This window comes from Myotis davidii, unplaced genomic scaffold (genome assembly GCF_000327345.1).
Source record: "Myotis davidii unplaced genomic scaffold, ASM32734v1 scaffold187, whole genome shotgun sequence".
NCBI lineage: Eukaryota > Metazoa > Chordata > Mammalia > Chiroptera > Vespertilionidae > Myotis > Myotis davidii.
In genome coordinates, this window is record NW_006383018.1 from 5,831,184 (window position 1) to 5,846,637 (window position 15,454).

General features: G+C 41.4%; 1 protein-coding gene across 1 annotated transcript in view; it reads left to right on the forward strand.

Moving 5' to 3' along the window:
• Positions 1-15,454, forward strand: part of ASB4 (ankyrin repeat and SOCS box containing 4) — a gene marked incomplete at its 5' end in the record, with an annotated part of 123,950 nt that overhangs the window by 68,862 nt on the left and 39,634 nt on the right. The window contains one exon of the mRNA XM_006779268.2: positions 9,611-9,910. Coding sequence (XP_006779331.1) covers positions 9,611-9,910 — 300 coding nt within the window. The remainder of the gene's footprint in view (positions 1-9,610; positions 9,911-15,454) is intronic.

The following is a 15,454-nucleotide window of genomic DNA, read 5'->3' on the forward strand; positions in this document are numbered from 1 at the left end:
ATAAAAGTGAGGTCTGTTTTTTAAAAAGTAGTTGATGGAGGGTTCTGTTAAACAGTAAGAGAGGATACTGTAAAATGAGGTTACTTTCCTCACATGGATTTGTTCCAGGAAAGACGATCTGAATGCTCAATACATGTTTAAGAGTTTTGGTTTTCTTTAAAAAAAAAATTACAATAAGGCCTAATGTAAAATGACTTGGGTCTAAGTCAGTGGGCAATTTGCTTGACCCTGAGTTGTGAAAACTGCCTTTTCTCATCTCCCGAGCACGCGGAGGTTCTGAGATTGAGAAAGGAAGTTTTAGGGGCAGGCTCCGGGGAAGAAAGGTGCTGTTTCTCTTGCTTCCAAAGGTGTCATCCCCCCCTAAATGAGAAGAATTTTAAATTCTTTCTGTCAGTGTGAGCCGACTCCTGCGGTCCTCACAGAGCAAACATTTTCATTCATGCTAATGGGTATTTTCATAGTGTTAGGACTATGTGATGTGGCTTTCAATTAGGGAGATAGCAAATTACACCCTCTGGGAAAGGAAAGGAACAGTTCTGTTCTTATGCATGCCAGATGGATGTATGCACAGAAATAATAGGATTTATGGTCATATCTTCAGGGTTGATGCAGGAAATTGTATGTGTCTGTGTGCGTATAGCAAGCAATATACTCACTCTCTGTTGGATATGAATGTGTGTATAAGAAAATGCAATCTGAAACCTGAATTCAAGCCTCCTTTTTCTTCATAGTTTCCTCAAACTTTTTCACACCTCTTCCAGCCTAATTATCAAATCTTTTAATATTTTAGTCATGGTGGAAGTGATAAATAGAATCCCAGTTGCTAGCCAAGCAAAATAGACCTAAGTGGTTGTATCAATTTCTTAAAGCCACAGTGGCATTCCTAGGGAACAGCTGAGCAGGCTACACGGGTTAGTTAGTTAGTTAGTTAGTTAGTTAGTTTGAGTTAGTTCTTTTCTGAATAATTCTAATGAGACCTTTTTCTGTGCTAGATTCAAGTTTGTGAGGCTTTATTAAATCACAGGAGGCTTCTGGACGTGGAATTGTTTTTGACTTTTTTAAAGCACTTTGGAAAGCTCTATGCAGAAAGTACACAAATCAGAAGAGTGCAACTAATTTTCACAAAATAAACGACCCTCTGTAACCAGCATCCAGGTGAAGAAGCTGAACATGACCTGTTTACTCTCAAAGCGTGGGAATCTTCCTTCGGGCTTGTTATTTCCGTCTTAGTACGCAAGACAATGTGTAAAACCCATAACAGATACCATGCTACCTCTAAATTTGCTTGTGCCATGAATAATATAATCTATCTTCACCATTCGATTGTCCTGCGGAAAATCAACAGTGGCACAATTAATCCCAAACCATGTTTATTTTTTTTTAGGACATATCATAGCACTTTTCACAGGATTTCTAAGAGTGACCACATTTCCCCCCTAAAGATAGTATGTCTAAAGCCAGTATGAAAATGAGGTTATAATTTCTGGAAAAGCAGCTCAGAATTCTATTGGCAAAGAAATCAACTTGGGATGTGAACACTGCTCCCCCAAATCCACAATCTAATTGGTACACCAGCAATCAAAAGTTGACTTCCTGAGCAAATATAGAAAATTCACTTCTGCTTCCCCATCTCATTGAGGAGCTTCTATTTCCCCTGTGACAGAGAACAGGCTGAGAGGCCAGAGCTCAGGCTCACACTGCGGGACACGCCTAGCCCCAGCACCTACTCATGATTCTTAACGTTAGATCTCATTTTATTGGGTCAAGTTATTTTTAAACCTCATAATTCAATCTTCAGATGAAGTCATGTTTTATTAATTTAAAAAACTTCTCTCACACTTTGTAAAGCAAACATTTTGGTTGGCATTTGAGATATGTCCTCAAGAAGGGCAGAGATATGGGTCTTGAAAGCAAACACTAGTAAGCAAAATGACATCTCCCAGACGATCGCTTTAAAATGGGAAGAAAAGTTAAACACGCGAACAACTTTTTTTAACTTCTAAATGCAATAAATAGCCGAATAGCCCAGCCATGTCAATGATATAAAGTTTATTATATGCCAAGAACACGGTAAAAGCTGGTTCTCTGAGAAAATTCAAAGCTGTTCAGATTGCTTCTCAGAATAGTGGAAGTATGAACATCCATAGCACTGTTCCCAAAGGTTTTCCCGACTCCACACCTCAGTTCTCCCTCAGATGTTTGAGTCCTGGCTTATATATGATCCAGACAGAATATCATCCGTATCTGTTTGGATGAAATTCCCTGGTTAGCAAGGTTAACCAGAGTCCTTTTATTAATCAGCATAATGCTGTTAAGTCCTCTGTTTATGGCCTCAGCCACAGGTTCTTTGGTCGGTAGTGATATTTTTAATTAAAATAACCAATGAATGATTTCACTGGAAAATTTTCTGGCGGGCACTCTATCTACTTTACTAAGTAGCACCTGCCATCCAAATATCTTAAATGCTCTTATTTCCACTCTCTTCATGAATAATCTCTTTTTCACCTAATTTTCCTGTTTGCCAGAAATTCACTCTCCAGCTCTCCTATGACGCTTGTGGGTTCTTTTCCATTCCTTGGTGTTCAAATTTTCCTCTTTTCAATTTTACATGTCAAGCTTACTTTTTCCCCTTCTCTTTCTCCTGGGAAAACTCTGAAATTTATCCCAAAAATATTAGCTATTAACAAAAAGCCAAGACTTGTGCTGCGGTCTCTAATCCTTCAGGACTGTGTAAATACATGGACACAGTTGGAGCAAATGTCTGCTAATCCAGCCACAAGCAAGGCGTGTAATCTTTGGCTGTAACAGCGGCGGCTTCTCGGGTGTGGGCTCTTTGGACTCAGATAACATCAGAGCCGGTAACTGTTGCAGGGCTCAGGCTTAGCCGAAGGTTTACCCGAGGTGCGTGCATCCCCCAACCCTGCAGCAGGATCAAGTCTTCTCCCCGAGGATGGCTCAACCCCTCTGCTCCTTGCCAGGTTTCCTGAGCCCGGGGCCTACTCAGCTACGCCCGTAGCTCTTTGGTTTCTGATTTAAACTAAACACACAAGGGATTAGTCTGCACATTTTTGTTGGGGTCAAACTTCTAACATTCCTTCAGAACTGTCACCTACAAGTGTCGCCTTCGGATAAGCGAAGGCTAGTTAAGATTTGGGGAAACCAGAATATGAGTTGGCCTCTGTTTGTTAGTTACTCAAACATGCGGGCTTTATGCTACTTAATCCGTACAAGATATTATCCTAGCCCTGGCCTGTGTTGCTCAGTGGTTCGAGTGTTGGCCTGCGTACTGAAGGGTCTTGGGTTCGATTCCCGGATAAGGGCATGTACCTGGGTTGCAGGTTAGATCCCCAGCCCCAGTCGAGATGCTTGTGGGAGGCCACCAATCCATGTGTCTCTCTCACATTGATGTTTCTCTCTCTCCCCTTCCCTCCCTCCCTTCCACTTTATCTAAAAGGGAAGAAAAAAAAAATCCTTAGATGAGGAATAATAAAAAAGAAGGAAAAAAAGATATTATCCTATTTGTAAAGTGAGGCTCTGTCAAGACCCTCTCTAAATCCTGTGCCTGCTGATAATCTCTGAGATTAAGAAGGGGAATTACAGACACGGATAACATGTCATGGTCTGGGGAAAGGTAAAAGGAACTAGACACTTTAAATCCACATGGCCGTGGCCTGGATTTGAAGTTCCCTGTGGGGTTTTTGCAGAGGAGAAGGAACCTGTGCCCTCGTATCCTCAGTTAAGCTTCTTACAAAAGCAGAGGTCTTCTGCCAGGAGCAGCCACTGCAGAGACGGCGGACCTGGGGCCCGCGCGCGTGTGTGGTTGACATTTGGGGGAGGCAGCAGCTTCTTCACTGCCCCCAGCAGCTTTGTTCCCAGGTTCTGTTCCACCCTGTCCTTCCTGCCGTCTGAGCACATAATCAAACAGCAGCCTGGCACCTGCAGAGGTGAACAGGGGGGGCCCTTTCTGAGACAAACACTAAAAATAAATCACATTCTAGGTTCTCAAGTCCTGGGACCATTCTGCTGTGGAAACAAGGGAGGGAGTGAAAAATGAATCTGCCCGGTTCACCATATTTCTCTCAGGCTGTGCCTGTGGGTGACTGTATTTTGGAGGACAAATTCAGATCTCTTGACATAGCAACATGGACAGTATGTTCATAGGCGCTGCATGACTGTGCATTTTTGAAGATGGCTTTGCCTCAGGTTTGATCCTCCGTGAGGGCAGGTGTGGTGGGAAGGACACGGTTGTACACAGTGACCTGTGGCCTCAGTCTCATTTTAAGGTGGTGATTGTATTTGGGTGGCCTCTTGGCAACGGGCTGCCTCTGTCTGCAGCAGGCTTTTCTGCTGGGCTCAGAGTTGAATTATCCAGAACACCCTCCCCTCACACCACCACCAAAGTTCTGCAACCCAGCTCCAAGATGCACTCCAGGAGACCTTGATCGTCTCCCCCAGTCTGTCCTCTTCCTATTTCTCCCATCAGGGCACCACCCAGCTACACACATCCCCACCTAGGGGAGGTGCACAATTCCATGCAGGGGGTCGGCTCAATTCCAGGACCTAAGGCTGTCCCAGCCCAATGTACCGGTTAATTATTATAGGAGAGGAAGATGCAACTGACGGGGAGGCCACGGATGATGGATGCATGTAATAAACGGGCAGGATAGAGTCTCTAGGTGCTATTGGGAATTTAAGAGGAAGAAAGAAATCAACAAGCAAAGGCATTTCCAAAGCAGAGATGTGACATGTTATAGATGAATCTGGGATCTTCTTTCCTTCCTCGTGATTTGTGAAGCAGGCTTGGCGCTGAACCTATTCTGCTTCCACAAAGACAAAGACAGATGGAAACCCTGCACTGCAGATATCCTGAGTCCATTAGCTTGGACTGAGGCAGGAGACTTATGGCTCCAGCAGTCTGCGAAAGTGGCAGTTTTCTCATCTGGAAAATGAAAGACTTGGACTGGATAATCTTCCCTCCAGCGCTAACATTCTGTGTGTCTTTGATTTTACATCAAAATGGTGTTTTCTTAATCAGCTCTCTGCTGCTGCCTTTCAGGGATCATTTTTCTTCCCGTTGCAGAGGCAGGCACGAATTTCCAATCAGCCGCTGCACAGGGCTGTTGAATCTTTGCTGCTAATCGGCAGGCAAAACACACCCCAGGTTGCAGATCTGGAACCAGCTTCTCTCCAAGACGGTTAGAAAAGACTGCCTTTGCAAATTGCTTGTTGAGGAAGTTTGAGTATGAAAATGACTGATGGAGTATTAATGTCAAATGTGATTCATTCATTATCAAAAGTAGGTTGCATACCATATAGTTTAACAACTCTGTTTGGAACACAGATGCAATGTACACAGTTACATAAGATGTATAAATGGATACATACACATAGATTATGTGTGCATATTTATTTACACACACACATGCACGCATGCACGCACACACACATGCATACACACACACGCATGCATGCACGCACACGCATGCATGCATGCACACACACATTACAGGCACAGGACTGGCACTCCCCAGCTATCTGATACTATTTGTCTCTGCCAGGGAAAGTCCGTATCACCAAATACTTTCCCTTCTCAGCGTCAATAATCTCAAATTAGTATCTCAGAACTTAATTCTATTTGTCGAATACAGATTTCTACCCAAATTCAGATAATTCTAAGAGGGTCACACTTCAAACCATCCTCAGTTCATTATACCTTAGTGTGAATTAACTCTTTATTTCTTTTTAAAGAACGGATTTAAATAATGGAAAATTTGGGAAGAAGAGAAAGTAAAATGGCCCTAAAATTCTGATGGGATGAAAAAGGGATTAAAGTGTGTATGTGAGTGTGTGTGTATGTGTGTGTGCATTCGAAGGTGGGCTGCAGAAAAATAAACTTTGGTTTGGACTCCTTCATTACTTCAGAATTAATGAGCATTATGCATGAGCCTCTAAATGGCCTCTTTAAATTATTTCCCCTCTTTGGATAGGGGGACAATAGTTTATTTATTTTTATAAGTAAGAATACATCCACAAGACAATAAATTTAAAAGTTCAAAGAGGGCATTCAAGGACAAGGAAATCAATGGCCTAGTTCCCTGACCCCCAGTTCTTAGAGACCACCACTGTAACCACTTGTTCTAGGTGTTTATAAATATACACATATATGATAGCATATTATACACACTGTTCAGGTTCCTGCCTCTCTCTCTTTCAATACTATATCTTGAGATTCTTCCATATCAGTAAACACAGAAGGGCTCCCTTCTTTGTAATGGCTCTGTAGTATTAGGTTGTATGGATGTACCATAATTTATATACACTGAGGTTGTTTGTAATCCTTAGCCGTCAATAACAATGCTGTAGTGTAGTGCATGTGACAGTGTATGTTTTTGTTCATAGGCCAGTCGGCCAGGATTCATAACTCCTGGAACTTAATACCCTTCACAGAGAGGAGCACATATGTAGTGTTTTTCACTGAAATGAGAGAATTTAATACTCGATCCCCTGGTCTTCATCCATTGAGTGCCCCCAGATGCTCAGAAATATCACAATATTCTAGATTTATTCTGACCTCATTCTAATCAGGGAAGAATACAACTTTACTTCACTTGTTCTGGGCCCTGCACTTTCATTTATGAAACTTACGATTGTATTAACTTTTTGGCAGCTCCATCCCCCTGTTGGCTCATTTTGAGATTACTGTCAACTCAAATCCACAGGCCTTTCCTCAAATAAATTACTATTAAATCATATTCTGCTTACCTAGTATGTATATAGTGGAATTTTTGTAACCTAAAAGCAAACTTCTGATTTATCCATGTTAAACTGTATTTTGAGCCATGGCTGGGTCGCTAGTAGGTTAGAGCATCATCCCAATATGCAGGTTCAATCCCTGGTCTGGGCACATACAAGAAGCAACCAATGTATGCATAAATAAGTGGAACAAATCAATGTTCTTCTCTCTCTCCCTGTTTGCCTCTCTCTCTCTCATCAATAATAAAACATTTAAAAATATATTTTGTTGCTTCAGCCCTAGACTCTCTTCTCTGCTGTTGAGCTGTCTCTGCATCCTCATCTCGCCATCTATATTTCATCTTTCTGTACCTATTTTCAGTCCCCACTCATAGTGAGCTTAATGCCATGGCTCTAGGTATTGACACTGAAAGAAGGCTCATGAAGTTATTGTTATAGCTTGTCAAATATGGCAATGTTGGAGCCTTAGATAAAAAGAACTAGCCCAGTGTTCAGAAGTCAGAGGTCAGAGGTGAAAAGGAGAGAGAAAAAGAGAGAGAGAGAGAAAACATTCCCAACTAATGGGAAAAATGTATCTAAGATCTCACTTCTAGGAACAACTGTGCTCCTCCTGACCAATTAATTTGTATATAGTTTGTGGGCATAGTTAACTGCATAGCATAGGTTTTCCTGTTTATTTCCTTCCAGGAAGTTCAAAGGCAAACTTGCAATGCAGTTCTAGTGTGTAGATATGGTGTGAATTTTGTGTACCTATCTTACCCTTGACCTCTTTTTATGTTCTTACCTTATTTTTTTTGCACTTATTTTCTAGGTTATTAAAAAATTTAGTGTAAAATTTGTGAGTTGCCTTAAATTCTTCTTTGGAAAAAAGTATTGTGTAAACTGACAAACAGGCAAATAAAATCTCAGTGTGACAAATTTTGTAAAAACATCAAATACTTTCACACCTTAAATTGACAACAACAGCCACAACTATTTGGAAAAGAGCTGTGATGGAATAAAACTTTTAAGCTTGTAATTAAATCTTTGACATCATTCAAGACAATGATTGGGATCTTAAAAATTCTTAAATACTAGGGGCCCAGTGCATGAATTCATGCACCTTGAAAGGAACTGTGGGCCATGAGGCTGCAGTGGGCATAGGGGTGGGTCTCGGCCCATCCTCCTCGCCCCGCGCACGGCCCCGGTCTCCTGTTTGCCGGCAGACCTGCTCCTGCTGCTGCCACTCCCATGCGCTGACAGTGCCAGCCCCACTCGTACCTGCTAATGGCATAGAGTGATTGGGGCCGATGCCAGCAGCAGATGTAAACATGGCTGCACCATCAGTGGGTGCAAGCTGTGGCTGTTGCCCTGATCACCCCTCAGGAGCAGGGGGAGGTGGAAAAGCCCTGAGGGGCGATTGGGGCCAGCAGTCACTGTTCACACCCACTGACAGTGCCAAGAGATTGGGGCTGGCGCTAGGAGCCAGCAGCAGGGGTGAACGGTGTCTCCAGTGCCAGCAGCAGGTGCAAGCGCCTGGCGGCACCATGGTGCACGGGAGCAAAGAATTTTCAGTAACAACCAGAGACTCGCCCCGATGACAGCAACCTGCGCCCCACCTTGGTCTGGCACTCCCGCTCACCTGCTCCACCATCCTGCCGCAGCCGATGCCCGCCATGTTCCACGCTCTGCTGCCTGCTGCCAACACCCACAATGTTCGCATGTGCCTTCTGTGGTCAGTGCACATCATAACGACTGGTTGTTCAGTTGTTCCACCATTTGGTCTATTTGCATATTAGGGCTTTTTATATTATATATAGATGAGTCTTGTGTAACTTATCATCCTATATAGTAAAAGGCTAAATCCTATATGATAAAAGGCTAATATGCATATAGACTGAGCAGCAGAACAACCGAACAACCAAACAACTGGTCGCTATGATGTGCACTGACCACCAGGAGGCGCACACAGAACTTGACAGGTGTTGGCAGCAGGCAGCAGAGCATGGAACATAGCAGGCATTGGCTGCAGCAGGATGTTAGAGCAGGTGAGTGGAGGCACCAGACCAAGGCGGGGTGCTGGTCGCCATCATCGGAGCCAGCCTCTGGTGGTTACTGAAAATTCTTTGCTCCTGTGTGCCGCGGTCCCACCCAGTGCTCGCACCTGCTGCAGGCACCAGGCCCACTCACACCCGCTGCCAGCGCCATCAGTGGATGCGAGCCTCAGCTACCAGCCCTGATCACCCCTGAGGGCTTCTCCACCTCCCCATGCTCCTGAGGGGTGCTTGGGGCTGGTAGCTGCTGCTCGCACCTGCTGCTGGTGCCTGTCCCAATCGCTCTACACTGTCAGCAGGTACAAGTGGGGCCAGCACTATCAGTGCATGGGAGCGGATGCGGTGGGAGCGGGGCTGCCAGCAGACAGGAGACCGGTAGCTGCAGTGGGAGGGGCCAGGCAGGGGCATGGAGGATGGGCTGAGACCCGCCCCTGTGCCCACTGCAGCCTCACAGCCCACAGTTCTTTTCAAGGTGCACAAATTCGTGCACTAGGCCCTTGTATAAAATAAAATGCAATCACAAAAATGAAGGTCTCAAACTCAAATGCCTGGGAGAGCTAGGAAGGTAAAGTAAGTAAAAGAACAAAATAATAGAGGCTGGTAGAAATAGTAAGAACTCAAGAGCACCTGTCCCACTTTGTACATCCAAATATGACACTTAACTAAGCATTTGTAGACCCATTAGTTACTAGTTAACAACTTCTGAATCATCTCCCTGCCCCAATTTTATAAATGTGACCAAAGTAAAATACTCTAAAAATCCTCATAAAACATGGGGAAATCCTAGGCCAAGAAGCTAAACTTTCTTCCCCTTTCTTTTTCAGGTTATTGGTTGCCTAGTTATAAGTTAAAGTCTTCTTGGGCAACAGGCCTGCATCTCTCTGTCTTGTTTGGTCACGTGGAATGTCTTTTGGTACTACTGGACCACAATGCTACAATCAACTGTAGACCCAATGGGAAAACTCCTCTTCATGTGGCTTGTGAAATGGCCAACTTGGATTGTGTTAAGATCCTTTGTGACCATGGAGCCAAGCTCAATAGCTACTCCTTAAGTGGACACACAGCTTTACACTTTTGTACAACTCCAAGCTCCATTCTCTGTGCCAAGCAATTGGTTTGGAGAGGTAAGCCTTTCTGGGTGGCTGGCATTGTCATCTATTTGCACATTCATGGATTTGAAACTTGGTGATCCTGTCTTATCTCAGACAATGTAGTAGGTATATCCATACATTAAGCGTAAGTCAGGGGCCCCTAAAAATACATAGATAGATAGAAAGACAGACAGACCGACAGATGGATAATATTATGTTGGCGTTGGACATTCAGTGATTATCTTGGAATCTTTTTTTTTTAATTGTTGGAGGGTTGTTAACTTACAAAAGTATTTATTTAGCTCCTATGATATATCAGGTAATGTGATAAGTAAATGAAAAAGAAAAAAATAGTTTCTGCCTTTAAGGAGCTTATATTCTGGTTCTAGTAGGTGATATAAATGTTATAAAATAAATTCATAAATATAAAATTATCAATTGGGAAAAGATCAAAATAGGCACTATGAAAGAGAATGTCATGCAGGAACTATTACAAAATGTTTAAGACTTTTCTAAAGATATTATATGTAAGCTGAACCTTTATAATGAGAAATAGCTAGCCATTAAAAGGAAATGGATCCAAGAAGAAGAGTCTAGGTCTGGAAAATAGTATGTGTAAACTTTCTAGGAGAGCAAAAAACTTGCAATATTCAACAAATGTAAGAAGGCCAGTGAGGCCAGAGTATCATGGTTATGGGGTTGGGGTGGGAGGACAAGAGGGTAGAAGGCAGTGTACAAGATGACACTGGATTTATTAGACCACATATGACCTGCTGGAGGCCAAGGTATGGGGATTAGAAATGGAGCCATTGAAGAGTTCTAAGCAAGAAAATAATATGGTTTAATATTCACTTAAATTCATCATTCTGTAGTTATGTAGAAAGTAAAGGCCCGGTGCATGAATTAGTGCACAGGTGGGGTCCCTTGGGGTGGCCTGCCCGGATTGGGCTGAAACCAGCAGTCCAAAACCGCCTGTATCTCCTACCTGCCACTCTTGCTCATTCTGGACATGGGCTCGCGCCCAATCAGTCCCCTCCTGAGGGGAGTGGCCTGCAGGATCAGGCTGAAACCAGCTCTCTGACATCCCCCGAGGGGTCTGGGATTGCAAGAGGATGCAGGCCAGGATGAGAGACCCCACCGGTGTACAATTGGGGCTGGGGAGGGACCACAGGAGGGCTCCAGGGCGTGTCTGGCCCCATTTCACCCAATCCCAAACGGCCAGACCCCAGCAGCAAGCTAACCTACTGGTCAGAGCATCTGCCCCCTGGTGATCAGTGCACATCATAGCGACTGGTCTACCAGTCAACTTTCTGCCCCCTGGTGGTCAGTGCACGTCATAGCGAGCAGTTGAGTGGCCTAAGCGTATCATTAGCATATTACACTTTGGTTGGTTGAATGGTCGACCAGTCAACAGAATGACTGGAGACTTAGCATATTAGGCTTTTATTATATAGGATAGGGTTGGAGGATGCCAAGAATGGATGCCGGGAGACCATCAGGGAAGCTATTGCAATAGTGTAGTTGAGAATGGCAAGCTCAAATAGGAAGGTTAGAAGATAGGTTTTCAATATGTTTTACAAGCAAAATTGATGTGATTTGGGGATGGATTAGAAATGAGTTGGGGGATGATCAGTGAAGGAAAAGGAAGTTGTGAAAATAACTGTACGATTCTAGCTTCAAAAATTGGGTGGAGAGTGATGTCATTTCTTTAAAATGGGAGACTTGAGGAATAAGCATGTATATGGGGAAAAATCTTTATATCAGTTTTTTTTCATTCAAGTTTCCATGAGCATAATTTCCATACAGTAAAATTCACTATTTTTGAGAAACATATAGTAGTGAAAACATCACCACAATCATCTCAGAAACTTCCCTGATGCCCTTTGTAGTTAATCACCTCACTCTTATCCCATCTCCAATGACCACTGATCTGTTTTCTGTTTCTATAGTTTTGTCTTTTTCAGAATGTCATATAAATTAAGGTATATAATATGTAGCCTTTGTATTTTGTTTCTCCCAGTTAGCATAATGCATCTGAGATTCATCGATGTGGCTGCACTGACCAGTAAATTAGACCTTTTATTGCTGAGTAGAATTTCTGGTGTAAATATAACACAGTTTACTCACAAGAAGGACATTTGTATTGCTTCTAGTTTGGGGCAATTTTTATTTTATTTTAATGTTTTTATTGATTTCAGAAAGAGGAAGGGAGAGGGAGAGAGAGATAGAAATATCAGTGAGAGAGAATCATTGATCAGCTGCCTACTGCACACCCCCATCTGGGGGTGGAGTGTACAACCTGGGTATGTGTCCTGACCTGGAATCGAAAACATGACCTCCTTGTTCATGGGTTGATGTTCAACTATTGAGCCACACCAGCTGGGCAGTTTTAAGCAATTTTGAAAAAATGCTGACATAAATATTTGCACACAGGTTCTTATGTGGACATGTTTTCATTTCTTTGGGTAAGTACCTAGAAGTGGGATGATGGATCATATGGTAAATTTATAAGAAAGTGCCAAACTGCTGTCTAAAGAGTCTTACTATTTTTCAATCCCACCAGCAATGTATGAGTTCCAGTTGCTCTTCATCCTTGCCAGAACTTGGTAATGTCAGATTTTTAAAAATTTTATTTTAGTCGTTCTAATAGGTATATAATAGTATGTCATTATGATTTTAGTTTGAACTTCACTAATGACTAAAGCTATTGAATATGTTTTCGTGTATTTATTTACCAGGTACATATTCACTTTGGTGAAATGTCTATTCATATCTGTAGCTCCTTTTTTTAAAAAATGGTTATTTATTTTCTTATTATTGATTTATGAGAGTTATTTACATATTTTGGATACTAGCCCTTCATTAGATATGTAGTTTGTAAATATTTAAGCTCATTTTTTTGACTTTTCATTTTCCTACCAGCATCTTTAAAAGAACAGAACTATTTAATTTTGATAAATTCAGTTGGTCATTTTAGCTCTTATGGTTTGTGCTTTTTGTGTTCTAGCTAAGAAATTTTTGACTAATCCAAATAAATATTTTTCTCCTGTTTTTTCTTCTTAAAGTTTTAAAATTTCAGATTTTACTTATAGGTCTTTGATTCATTCATTTTGAGTTATTATTATCATTTTTGTATATGTTATAAGGTAGAGGTTGAGGTTCTTTTTGTTTTTGGGTGTTTTTTTAATATAGATGTCCAATTGTTTTGACACATCATTTGTTGAAAAGCCAATTCTTTCACCATTGAATTAGCCTTTTATCTTTATGAAAAGTCAATTGGCCCTGACCGGATAGTTCAGTTGGTTAGAGCCGTGATCGGCAAACTGTGGCTCTCGAGCCACATGCGGCTCTTTGGCCCCTTGAGTGTGGCTCTTCCTAAGCCTTAGGAGTACCCTAATTAAGTTAATAACAATGTACCTACTTATATAGTTTAAGTTTAAAAAATTTGGCTCTCAAAAGAAATTCCAATCGTTGTACTGTTGTTATTTGGCTCTGTTGACTAATGAGTTTGCCCACCACTGGGTTAGAGCATCCTCCCTTGATCAGGACACATATGAGAATCATCTAATGAATGCATGGATAGATGGGACAACAAATTGATGTTTGTCTCTTTCTTCCCCGCCCCCTCAAATGAATCAATAAAAAAATTTTAAAAAAATCAAAAAAAATTAATTGGTCAAATATGTATGGGTCTGTATATATATGCATATTTGTATGGTTTGATATACAAAATAGATATATAAACTTTAAAGGAGATAGTTAAATTTTGAAATATATTTTAATAAACACTGCCTTTATTATTATTCAAACTTTATATATATATAATATTTTCTGGATAATGTTCCCCTGACATGATTGCTATAGATTTATACTAATTCTCAAAATCACTTCTAATCTAAGAGTGACTCCTCCTAGATTAGTTTTGAACATGAGAAGTTTCAGATCTCTTTGACATCAAAGTGACTAAAAAGTCAAAAATGCACTTGACATAAAAATATGGATTTCAGAAAAGAGCCCTGGACAAAGGCTGTCAGTGTAGAAATTGTTGGCCTATAGACTATATTTGAAGCTAAAGAAACCAATGAAATCACCTAGATAAAGACTGTAGAGACTGAAAAGAGAACCTAGAACCAAACCCTGATAAATTCTTACATTTAAATGTTAATGGAATGGAGAGAAACCAAGAAATGAACATAAAAGGGATTGGTAAATAAAACTGGAGAAAGCCCAAGAATATTTTGGCATCACAGAGACCACGAAAGAGGCAGTTCCAGAAGGAGAGAGTGGTCAGCCGTACTGATAACTACTTAGAGGATTAATTAGACGTTTATTAAATTAAGTGACAGAGTTATCACTGACAAAAATAGTTTTAATGAAATGGTGGGTATTAAAGCCAGATTAGCATAATATAAGGTGTAAATGGGAGGTTAGAAACTAGAGATGGCATATGTTAATAATTGTTACAAGAAGCTTGGCTGCAAAAGTGAGCATAAGAATAGAATGATTGCCCTTGCCAGTGTGTGGTTCAGTTGGTGGGAGTGTCATCCCATACACCAAAAAGTGGCAAGTTCAATTCCTGGTTAGGGCACATACCCAGGCTGTGGGTTCGATTCCCAGTAGGGTGCATGTGGGAAGCAACCAATCAAAGTTTCTCTCTCACATTCATGTTTCTCTCTCTCTCTTTCTCCTTCCTCTTTCTCATTTAAAAAAAAGTCTTTATTATTGAGATTATTATAGATGTCCCTCTTTCTCCCTCCATTGCCCCCCTCCACCCCATTCCTGCCTGCCCCAGGCCTTCACAACCCTATTGTCTGTGTCCATAGGTAATGCATATATGCATATAAGATTTTTGTTTAATCTCTTCCCAACCCCACCCCACACCCTTTCCCTCTGAGAATTGTCAGTCTCTTCCATTTCCATGCCTCTAATTCTATTTTATTGACCAGCTTATTCTTTTCTGTTCATTAGATTTCTTATTCATTTATTTTGATTTTTACATTCAGTTATTGATAGATGTGTATTTGCTGCCATTTTGTTGTTCCTATTTTTTGTCTTTATCTTTTTCTTCTTCTTAAAGAATACCTTTTAGCATTTCATATAATACTGGTTTGATGGTGGTGAATGCCTTTAACTTTTTCTTACCTGGGAAGCTCTTTTTCTGTCCTTTGATTCTAAATGATAGCTTTGTTGGGTAAAGTAATCTTGGTTGTAGGTCCTTGCTTTTCATCACATATTTTTTGCCACTCCCTCTGGTTTGCAAAGTTTCTGTTGAGAAATCTGCTGGCAGTCTTATGGGAACTCCCTTATTGCTAACTAACTGTTTTTCTCTTGCTGCTTTTAAGATTCTCTCTTTGTCTTTAACCTTTGGCATTTTAATTATGATGTGCCTTGGTGTGGACCTCTTTGATTTTATTCTATTTGGTACTCTCTGCACTTCCTGGACTTGTATGCCTATTTCCTTCACCAAATTAGGGAAGTCTTTTATTTTTTTTAATAACCATGTTGATTTCAGAGAGGAAGAGAAAGGGAGAGAGAGAAACATCAATGATGAGAGAGAATCACTGATCAGCTGCCTCC